Source organism: Filicampus tigris, chromosome 2 (assembly GCF_054856515.1).
Source record: "Filicampus tigris isolate MCC_2025a chromosome 2, RoL_Ftig_1.0, whole genome shotgun sequence".
NCBI classification, from domain to species: domain Eukaryota; kingdom Metazoa; phylum Chordata; class Actinopteri; order Syngnathiformes; family Syngnathidae; genus Filicampus; species Filicampus tigris.
Window position 1 is genome coordinate 5,233,163 of NC_141218.1, and position 11,054 is coordinate 5,244,216.

The following is an 11,054-nucleotide window of genomic DNA, read 5'->3' on the forward strand; positions in this document are numbered from 1 at the left end:
TAATAAAGTCCAAATCGTGTTTACTATTTAACCTGCAGTTGGGGCTGCTTTTTTTTTTTTTTTTTTTAAAGGGAGAAGCTCATTCAAATGAAAACAGATGAGGTAAACAGAATTAGAGGAATGTGCAAAGTTTTATTGAGATTTAAAAGTTGGAATGTTTGTTTTGATTACATTCATGTAACTCCAGCAAACAAGCCTAACACCGTTATGGAAAAATACTTGAATGCTCAACTTCACTTATATTGTTGTTCAGGTGTCAACTTCCACTCATTCCAATGGGACACTTCACGGAAACATCCAACAAGATTGGTTAGTTGCGTTAATATTCAAACACGTTGCGACTAGGAAAGAAAAGATCCCGCATTTGAGCTTCAATGTCTTGTTTGATGTTTTAAAGGAACCAAAAGAGTCCAGTCAAAGTATTGAACAGCATGGGGGAGGGTGTGAGCGAGGCCGTCGCCGCTTCGATTTGGCGCGGTCAGTCGTTGTAGACTGAAATATTGTTGTTCTCACCTCCACCGCAAAACCCCAAAACGTCCCGTCAGCAGATTGTCCTCGTCAAAGAAGCAAAATGTAGTTTTTGGGCACAATCCCACGCTTACCGCCGACCACTCCCGCAATCCACTGCTCATCCGCAGATTCCACCTGCGTGATGATGTCGCCAGGCTGCGGCACGAGCGACAACAGCAAGTCAGAACGCGTGCTTTGATGACGATGACGCGTGTCCGTTAACTCACCTTCACTGTGAGCTCGTCCTCTTGCTCGGCTGTGAAGGCGAATAAAGCTTTGGCCACGCCTCTCACTGCGTCCTTTTGGCTTGGGATTGGCCGAGCTGCAACCAGGAAGAAAGCATTTTGGGTCAGCGTCTTGATCAAATTGGGAATTCAGTGTTCTGTTGATGATGGCAACGTAGCCAGGCCCCGGAGGAGCAAAGCAGCCACCGTAACATCAACTTTGCTTAACCAACACCTCCAGTCTTGTCACACTGATTGAACAAAACATTGGCTGACCAGACCACATTTTATGACCCGATTATGCTGAAATCAACATCATTCCAAAGGGTTCACATCATCAGAAGTTTTACTTGGTCCAAACCTCAAGTAGAAATGAGCAATTGGTTTAGTGTATTTGTTTTATGGCGTGCTGGTCTTCATACACAGTATGTAAAAAATATGACATGATTTTGCATATTATTTTGCGTATGGCGTGCCGCACCCGGACGGGCCTGCGTGAAAGCAGCAGGGTAAAGCCCCTCCCTCCCGTCCAGTCGCCCCCTCCTCCATTCAGAGTCCACGCGTTCAGTCACTTGGATATACGCCCCCTTGTGGAAGGAGAGATCCTCTGCGGTCTGACCAGGGAAGTCAAACAGTGCCACTGCCCACTCCTCCGCCTGAATGCATTTAAATACACATGGAATATTTAATAACATTTGGTTGTGGAAATATCTAATATATCAGGGACTCGCGAACCAAAATTAAGTTGTAATATTATGACAATAAAATCAAGGTTGATCAAGAGAACAAACTCATATTTTAACAAGCATCATTTGACACTCACCTGTGTTTCTTTTGAGGGTGTCGTTGCCACTGAGGAAAAACATACAAATTGTATGTGAATCATGCCGTCCCAGGAGCAAAAAACAATGATGTGCCTCACTAGAATTTTCGGGTGGACAGCCCTCGGTGACTTGTCGGGTGAAGCCAAGCGGGAAGCGCCCGACTCGTCCGTGAATCTGGCCACGCCCCCACTGTTGGTCGACCATCTCCAGGAGGCTGATGGCGTCCCCCTGGGAGAAGGTGAGCTCGTCGTCCTCTGCGCCCTCAAAGTCGAACAAAGCGACGTAACGAGGGCCACTGCGTGCGGGCGCAAAACATGGAAGCAGGTCAACAACAAATGGGAGTCTTTTCTTAGAAAATAAAATAAAATGAAAAAAAAAATAACACAAGATGGCGGTTGGCATGTCGGACCTGACAGGAGGCAGCTCAGGATGTTTTTGCATGGGCGGCTGCACAGACAAGACAGAACAAAACAATGGTTAGTTAAGTGAATAATTGTTGTGATTGCCCTTACATCAGTTACGCTACAGAGTTGTCAACATTTCAGACATGTGAAAGCTTGCGCGTTTGTTACAACATTTTTAAGTACTCTTACTAAAGTCCAAATTGAAAGTTGTGCGCCTTCAGTATTATATCATGTTATACCGTAACAGCTCATCTCTGTTAGGCCACGGGTGGCATTTTGCCTAATACGTCGCCATTAAGCGATCTGGCTATTGTTAGACGATATTACATTATATGGCTTGGTTAAAGATTTTGGTGTTTGAATGGACAATGTTGAATTATTATCTATTTTACACAAGGTCTCTGTAGATACAGATTATATTGTGGGTGGGTCTCGAATGCAACCCCTGCAATAAATGGGGGTTCACTATATTAATTAATTTAAACTAATTTAGCCTAAACAAATAAATGGCTACCAGATGATGACCAGATCAACCCAAGCATAATTTTTTTCAAGAATATGTTCCCTGCAGGCCCACTAGTTGAAACACAGCATTCTGATTAATTTTGCGTTTGTGGAATATAAATTAAGTAGCAAAATGCACTTGTTTTTAGCCATCTCTGGGGGCTGCCATTTTGTCTTCTGTCGACTGAAAATGACATCACAACTGCTCACAAGGACCAATCACAGCTGACCTGTTCTCTGAATCTGAGCCGTGATTGGTCGTTGTGAGCAGTTGTGATGTCATTTTCAGAAGACAAAATGGCCGCCCCCAGAGATGAGTGGATTAACACTTACTCCACAAACGCAATATTTATCATACCATATACACATATCATATCACATATCATACTTCCTTGATACAATTCAGCCAGTGCTTTGGCGCCATCTTGTGGCATCTTACAGGAGGAGCATAAAAACCACACCTAGGTGAGTAATTTGCTGAGTAGCTGAGAAGGGATTCCACGGACAAAAATGGCTACAGACACATTTGTGAATAGCGAACCGCGAATGGGTGGGGCTTCACTGTATTCAACATTGTCTCCATACCCTCGCGTAATACAACCACCTCCTCGTACCTGCCACAAAGTCTGCAAGGCGGGTTCCGGTAGTTGTGTTGGGGGCAGCACGTCAAAGTCCACGAGACATTGCGACGTGCTGCGAAGTGGCGTGACGAGGGTGGGCGGAGTCTCCGGCGGCAGGTCGTCCAGGACGATGAGGACTTCCTGCTTCTGGGAGACAACAGTTTGATAGTGACGCACTTCCGACTCATATTTGTCATCTTTTTGTCTGTACCGTGTGGGCGGTATAGAGCGGATGTCCGGGCTTGGGGCGAGGGGGCAGAGGCGGCCCTCTCTTGGACGCTCTGTGATTGGACGGCGCGAGGGAAGGCGGAGTCTGCGGCTGCGGCTGGCTCGCCGCCGAGATGATGGCGGGAGGCGGTGGACGGGCGGGGACGGATTTGATTGATGGAGGCCTGGGGGGGAGGGGCATCACACTTGACGGCCTGAAGAGAAGAAAAGATGCTAATATTTTTTGCTTTAGTGACACCTCAAACATGTGAACAGTTCTTTTCTTCTATAAAATACCGACAGCAACAAAGGAAATGTGTTTTTGATGGCAAAATAATGTATTTATAAATATCACCAGTGTAACAATTTTACATTTGGAAAACTATTTGCACGCTATTTAGTCGTAGTAGTATTTAGCAATGTGTGTGCGTGCATCATGACATGTATCTATGTATATACAGCATGTACTTTAGTCCTCGCTTCCACTTCTAAATTTAAAGAAATTTTCATCTTTTCTCCCTTTTGTGACACTCTTTGTAGTAGATTTAACGTGACAAACGCTTTGATCAATCACAGGCTGCTTGTAAAGTTCGAATTTCCAAAGATCCGCAATGTCCACAAACGTCAAGCATTGATTTGATACACGGTGATCTCGTCGAAAAGAAACCCCTTGCTGCCATCTGCTGGCCATACTAAGTGTTTTAATTATTTTTTTTTTCAAGCCATCTCAGCTGAATGATCAAACCGCAGTTGGCCAAGACTTTTCCCCGCCCATCCTGACAATTGATGTCAAATGTACTCCTAGTTCACCGATGGCCTTCAGGAGGTCATCAATTGACCGATAATTGATAACATTATCAAATTAATCTACAATTATTTTGATAGTAGTTTATCTCATGAGTTTTCACGTCTCAACGGTAAATATTCTCAGATTTCTGTAGCTTTCCATGAAAGCCTACAGATTATCTTTGTGTTTTTTCAAAATAAGACATTCGCAAACATCTGCGTTTACTTTGTAAAACAATGATCAACATTTTTGCCAGTTTTCTGACATGTTACGGACCAAACCGGGAATCACAACCAATCAATTATTTGCATTTTCTGCTCCGTCAATTTGAAGCAATTAACAGTTTATTAATAAAGGGAGGGAAATAAACATTTCGGATTCATCTAATAATAATTTTAAAAAATGGACTGATTAACCGAGCATTAAAATAATGGTTAGTTGCAACCCTATAATGTGTTTATTTTATTTCTAGTCCAATAATTAGCGTAGGGGTTCTCAAAATAAGGGGAGTAGAGCATTTTGAGTTTATTTGTTTTTGAAAAAAATACTATTAATTGGGAGGTTTGTTCAAAAACCAAATTCAAATTATACTGCAATTGTAGATACTTTGGATATTATGCTGACTGTCATTTGCATCGACTATTTAGGAAAAACAGGAAAATATAATTTAACCATTTCGTACACGGTGTAAATACAACAATTTTTAACAAACTATTGCGTGGACCACCCAAGTTAGAGCTTGCGACCCCCACTTCCAGAACCAGTGAACTGAGGAGAACCAATGAGAAGAAAGCAGCACGTGTCGTCATTCTTACCTCGGGGGGAGCGGAGGCTCACAGATAATTTGAGCCTTTTTTGGGGAAGGCGACGATGGTTTGGCGTGGACGGGAGCGGGACTGAGCGCCGGAGCCTTGGAAGGGACCGGATTTTGTTCCAGAGAGGAACCTGGAACGATAACAAGCACATGCTTTGATATGGAACTTTTAAATACTTTTAAATAGCAAGCATGCCACACAATAGTTTTATTTTGAAAATCGTGCGCCAAACTGCTCGTGTAGGTCACATGACCGAATAGTAAAAAAGTAAACCCACGAGTTGGCAAAAATGAAGGAAAAAAAAAAAAAAAAGAAGTCGTGAGAGCTCGGGATTGTGTCGACAACAGCGTCGGAATAGTTTTGGATTTTTCATTATAGTTAGTGGTTTTTTTTTTTTTTTTTTTTAAATGTTATTTTCCAAATTCAGTTAGTTTTAAATCGTTTTTAGAGCAGGTCTGGTAATTTTATACATTTTTTAATGCTTTGTGTTTACTTTTTATTAGTTTTAATAATAGTTTTTTTTTTTAATATATGAAGTGTTTGTTTAGTGCAAGAGAAACAAGGTCGCTGAACTACAACACTCAAGCAACCTTCCATTTTTACGGATATACAGCACTACATTTAAATGATCTTACTTTTTTTTTTTTTTTTTTTTCATTTTTTTGCTGTAATTACAGTTTTAGTTCGTTTTACAAACGCACCAGCGCATGTTCGTTTGATTTCATTTCATGAACACAAAATGTTTTTTCAATTTGACTTCTGGTGACTTTGTCCGTTTCCGTAAGCACAATAACCTCCGTCCACACAGAGACGCTCCTTCTTCCGCGCACACAATCGGCCAATGTCGAGGCTGGCTCGGACGGCCACAGCTTTCTCACTGTCGCCGCGCACCGTTTGCATTCGGCCTCAAAAGCGGGCATTGTGCTGCGGCGCGCCGCTTACGTTACCCACAATGCAACTCGGGAGGTCAAGCAGTTGAGCTGAGTTGCAAAGACTCATTGTTGGTTTCTAGGTTCGGAAGTGGTGACAACAAGGGGATTTCGTCTCACCGCAGGCGCGGAAAGCAACAGGTTGCCTTGCTTAGTGTCATTTCCTGTGACGCTTTCTTCCAGTGGGTGTGGTGCCAACAACAGATGATGACTCAAGGCAAACAAAGGCCACAGGTTCAAATATGACCGACATACTCACCCGGCTGGTTCCAAATTTATTATTCGTCAAAAATTTGTTGGGTACACAGTGCATTTGAAAAGTCTACACGGCCATGTTCAATGGCAAGGTTTTTGTGATATATTTGAAAAATGACCAAAATGAATCACTGTGACCTCTAACACGCAACTGGGGGGGGTGGGGGGGGGGAAGCAGTTTGAGAGGAACTAAAAATAAACTACAGAGATGTGGTTGCACAATGGTGCACACCCTCATAACTGAGCCGTGTTCAGTATTAGCCAATCACATTCAAACTCGTGTGAATTGCCTCTAGTTAACCCCAAATCAGGTTTAGTGATCTTTTCCTGACAGTTCTGTGCCAACACTGAGTCATAATTCCCTCCACCTCGACTAAGGACCCGATTCCAAGGAAAGAGAAACGACCCCAGAAGCACGATGCGGGCACCAACACGACTGACTGCAGGTATGTTCTTTTGGCGATGAGCGGTGTTGCGCTTACGTCATTTTGAAATGATTTCAACCTTGGTTTCATTCGCGCATAAAACATTTCCCCACGTGCTTTGGAGATTTTGCCATGGGCGACGGAACCAATGACTTGGACCAGTTATACGTTACATTAATGGTGGAAAGAGTTTTGAAATGCTACGTCATGGCCGCATTTCTTTTATATGACAAAAAAAAAAAAACGGGGTGTGTAGACTTTTTATGTCTTTTTGTCTCGATCTGATATCGGCTGATCAGAAATCGGGGCTGAACTTGATAGTTATCAGCTGATCTGTATCGGGTGAAAAAGATTAGGACTCACCTACACTAAGTGAACATGTGCATTCTAGAGAGATATAACAGTAGGGCACTAAACTGTAAAAAGAAAAAAAAAAAAAAAACCATTGTATACCCTGAAGAGCAGAACAAGACTTACCAGTCTGGTTAGCAGTATCCTGAGTTTGCGTTTGTGCCCCCTTGCTGACATCTGTGGAGGGTCTGTGGGTGCGTGTTGGGGCCACGTGTGCCTTCTCATGGGGTGCGGCCCCCACGCTTGTCCGCGGTGCGATCGGTGGTCTGGACGGGGATTTCGTTGTGGACGGAGCCTCGCTGGGGGAGGGCGAGGATTTCGGTGGAGGGAGCCTGGGGGCTGGGACAGGTGCGGTGCAAGGGGAGGTGGAGGGGGCTTGGGTCGGAAGGGGCTCTGTGATTGGCGCCGGTTTGGGGTTCACGACCTCACGGGGGGGTTCAGCCGAGTCCACGGAAGATGCTCTGGGGAGGCTTTTGGGTTTGGGAGCGACCGCGGGAGGGAGCATTTTGGCAGGTTGCCCTTGGAGACGAGGGCGCGGCCGGGGTTCGGGCTTCTTGGCGACCACTTTTTCGGAGAGGCCCGAGTCGCCGCGGCTCCCGTCAAGCGCCACCTGCTGCTGCTGCTGCTGCTGCTGCTGCTCAAAGGCCTGGATCCTCGCCCTCAGGGCCGCCATGTCGTCGCCCTCTTCCTCCTCCTCCGATTGGCTGAGACCACTGTCGTCACCTCGCTGCTCCGGAAGACCCCAGTCGTCGGAGCTGAAGGCCTCCAAGAGCTCTTGAAGATATTTACCCTGGCTCGCGTCCTGTCTGCCGATGTCACAGCGAGCGCGGGCGGCAAGCGTGGCCAAGCCGTCCTCTCGCAGTTTCACCAAAGTCTGAACTTTGACCTTGTCGCTGAGCGGGGTCACAGTGAACCTGGGTCGGGGGCAGGGCCTGGGGCGCTCTGCCTCCTTGGGAAGGGGTGTGGCAGCGGGGGGCAGCTCAGATTGGCCGTTTTCGGAAGGCGGGGTCAAAGGGCAGCCGATTTCAGCATTGGCTTGAGACGTCGTGGCAGGGATCGGCGGACGCTGCGGTTTGACTTGTTTGGCTGAACACAAAAACACAGTTTGAATACATTTTCATATGATTAGCATTACCAGCTGTTCAGTTTGCTATTCACAAATCATGTTTGATTTCTGTGTTTAAAGGGGAAGTAGTAAAATCCACCCGTTTTTGTCCATCTCATGGGGCGGCCATTTTGTCACTTGCTGTCGACTGAAAATGACATCACCGTCGCTGAGGGCTCAGACCAAATCACGGCTCACCCGTTTTCCCAAGCCGAGCCATGATTGGTTGTGACCGGAGCAACTGTGATGTCATTTTCAATCGACAAAAATGGCCGCCCTCTGAGATGGACAAAAACCGGATTTCACTAGTCAATTCAAATCCCACAAACGCAACATCAAACAGAATGCCGTGTTTGGACTAGTGAAGGCGCATAGAACATATTGTTGTGAAGACAATTTTGGTGGTTGACGTCCACTATAAGTCGTCCCGGTTACGCCTTCAAATATATTGTAATATAAATATACAAATAAATGAGCGTCTTCTCACCCGGAGCGCCAGATGAGGATCTGGTGTCTGTCTGAGTGGCGATGGTCGTTCGGAAAGCTGGGTGAGACGACGATAATGAAGATGGGGGCGAGGAAGATGTTTGCACACCCAGCTCCAGCGTCTTCTCCCTTATCACCTCATCATAGGAGGGAGGAGGCTGCGGGCGGGAAAGAAAATCTAAATTCCGCGTGGCGCAGCACGGCATCACGGGTGCGGCGCTACCTGAATGGACGGCGGGATTGTGGGTCCCCAGATTTGCGTAGCAGGAGGAGGAGGGGGCGGGAATGCGCCAGGCGTTCCGGCTATCCAGGAATGGGAGGGGAACGGTTCGGCCGACAGGATGGTGATCTCCGGTCGCCTGAAAACGGGGACCCTGAGCAGGAATTAGAAGGGAGCAACAAAAGGCATGCGGTGATGGTGGTAAAGGCGAAAGCTTCATCTTACCGTGCGTCTCCGTCCCGGTTTCTGTCTCGCGGAGGGTCAGAGAAACTCGACCTGCTGGTGGCTGAAGGACAAAAAGTATTGGGACACACTTGGAAAATCAAATCAGAGGCACTTTTGTCTACTCACTTCTTTTGATGGCTTCTCTGAGGGACGAAAGTGGACCTTGGCTGCACAGAGAGAAAGATGGAAAACCACGAGTTTGCTCAACAGTTAAACAGATTTCAAGATGTTTTGGCATGTTTGAATGTAGCCTGAGCTGTTCTTTGTTGCTAGGCAGATTAGGATAGGCCACTAACTCAACACACACACACACACACACACACACACACATTCGACAAAACCACTTTGAGGTTTGCCCATAAACACACGCTGACACTGCCCCCGGCTGGTTGCCATGCCAACAGGTCAACAGCCTAAATACTTTCAAGAGTGTGTCAGAGGAAAAGTAGGGGAGCTGGTGAGGGGGGCGGGGGTGGAGGCAGACACAGCAGAGCGGGGATGGACTTCAAGCACAAAAGATTTGGAAAGGCCAAAAGGGCCGATGAACATTTTGAGTTACAAAAAAAAAACACACAGAGAAAAATACCAACAAAAATAATTGTTCAACCTGAGACGATTTTCTGGCTTCCTCCTGCCAGGACGACCTGTGGGGGGCACAGAAAAACGAGACAGAGGTTGTGGTAGGAAATGTCAACGTGTCATCAGCTGTCAATCATCCTCCCAAAACGGTACATTTTCCCCCAAATCTTCTTTTCGTCGCCCGTCTTCTCCCCGCGGGAACCGAGACGGATTTTCTCGCCGTCTTTGCGCCTCTCTCCTCCCTGCTCTGGACTCCTGACTCTCCTGGCTCGCTCCTCTCCAGGAACTCACACCGATTGGCTGCGGAAACTTTTGCTACAGTCACGGCGCTGCCCTTAACACTTCCAGATGTTTGCAGCCCCCGCCTCCCAACCCAAACAGAGCAGTTTCTTCCCTTGTTCACAGCTTTCACTGGAGAGCCCACTAGTAGCTCAGTTTTTGTGTATTATCGATGGTTTCCATCATAGGGGTGTGATAGTGGAGATATTAATATTAAGAGGTGCATTGAGTACTATCTAAATGTCCCAAAACACCCAAACCACCACTCCATGGACAATAAAGTATTCAGAGGGAGAAGCACCTGCTGAAACCACAACGTACTCAGCTGATAGCAGGAATAAATGCCTTAAAAAGAACAAAAGTCAAGTCTAGAATCTGAAATTTTCAGACACTCCTCCTATCAAGGAATAAGGAAAATTTATTGTCATTGTCAACACACATTTCCGCATGACAAAGCAAGAAATATGACACCTGAGGTCCCAGATGAGCCCAGTAGATCCCGAGACTCGTGAAATAATAACAAAAGATCAACGATAACAAGACACCGGCATGCTTATTGACGATTCGGATGAGTGCATAGATGCAATTGCGATAAGGTGCGGATGCATCAGAAATAATTTTAAAAAATGAAATAGGCTTGACAAGGTCTCTGTAGTAGTCTGTACTAAAAAAAAGAATGCAACTTGCGGGGATGACTAGGATTGGGGAGGGGGCTAATGAGCACTGTTCGAGTTTACCACTAACATCAGCTTCCGGGTTTCATAATATTGCAACTTTCTCCCGGGAAAAATACAACTTTGTTTTGGAGAAAATTAAGGCTTTACATCCTGACGAAGATAAATTGTACTTGTCAAGATCACAACTTTTTCGCCTGAAAAAATGTCACTTTTTTATGTAACGATTTCACTCGAAGGCAAACAACTTTTGTTTAGTTTTATGAGGGCGGTCCTGAAACATTTCTCACTGAATCCGCTAAGTTTTATTTGGAACCCCTGAAGTAAACTTCACGCACAATATTGTGGGTCATGTAACTTTCGTGTTTGTGTCCTGTTGTTGTTTTTACCTTCGCTGCTGTTGGACTGCCGTCGGACCACTTGTTCCCTGGTGTCCCTCCTCATACTCTCCTCGTCTTCCTCGGGCCGAGCCTCGGCCATGTCTGCCCGACTTTTGGCCTTTCTTTTCCCACGCTGCGACGCGGTGCCTCGGCAGTGTTGTTGTTGTTCAGCAAAATTCCCGACGAGTTCGTGCAGGCGCCGTCAACCATAGATATGAACTTAAGTAGATAGATACGACACGCCCCTTTAT

At 45.9% G+C, this 11,054-nt stretch overlaps 1 protein-coding gene across 3 annotated transcripts; it reads right to left on the reverse strand.

Annotated features, from left to right (window-relative positions):
- Positions 1-112: 112 nt before the first annotated feature.
- LOC147151027 (uncharacterized) lies at positions 113-11,022 on the reverse strand. Of its 3 annotated transcripts, none has more exons than XM_086019218.1 (16): positions 10,813-11,022; positions 9,499-9,535; positions 9,018-9,058; positions 8,892-8,952; positions 8,670-8,805; positions 8,448-8,604; positions 6,982-7,941; positions 4,896-5,025; positions 3,298-3,508; positions 3,081-3,233; positions 1,968-2,005; positions 1,657-1,853; positions 1,558-1,586; positions 1,216-1,390; positions 738-832; positions 113-666 (listed from the first exon to the last, which is right to left on the reverse strand). In XM_086019218.1, exons 1-16 carry the CDS (start codon positions 10,901-10,903, stop codon positions 559-561), a joined length of 2,619 nt encoding a protein of 872 aa, XP_085875344.1. In that variant the 5' UTR covers positions 10,904-11,022; the 3' UTR covers positions 113-558. The 3 variants fall into 3 exon arrangements, with proteins under 3 accessions (XP_085875344.1, XP_085875336.1, XP_085875329.1); XM_086019210.1 differs by having other exon boundaries at positions 3,081-3,230; positions 8,670-8,820; XM_086019203.1 differs by having other exon boundaries at positions 8,670-8,820.
- Between the last annotated feature and the right edge of the window lie 32 nt (positions 11,023-11,054).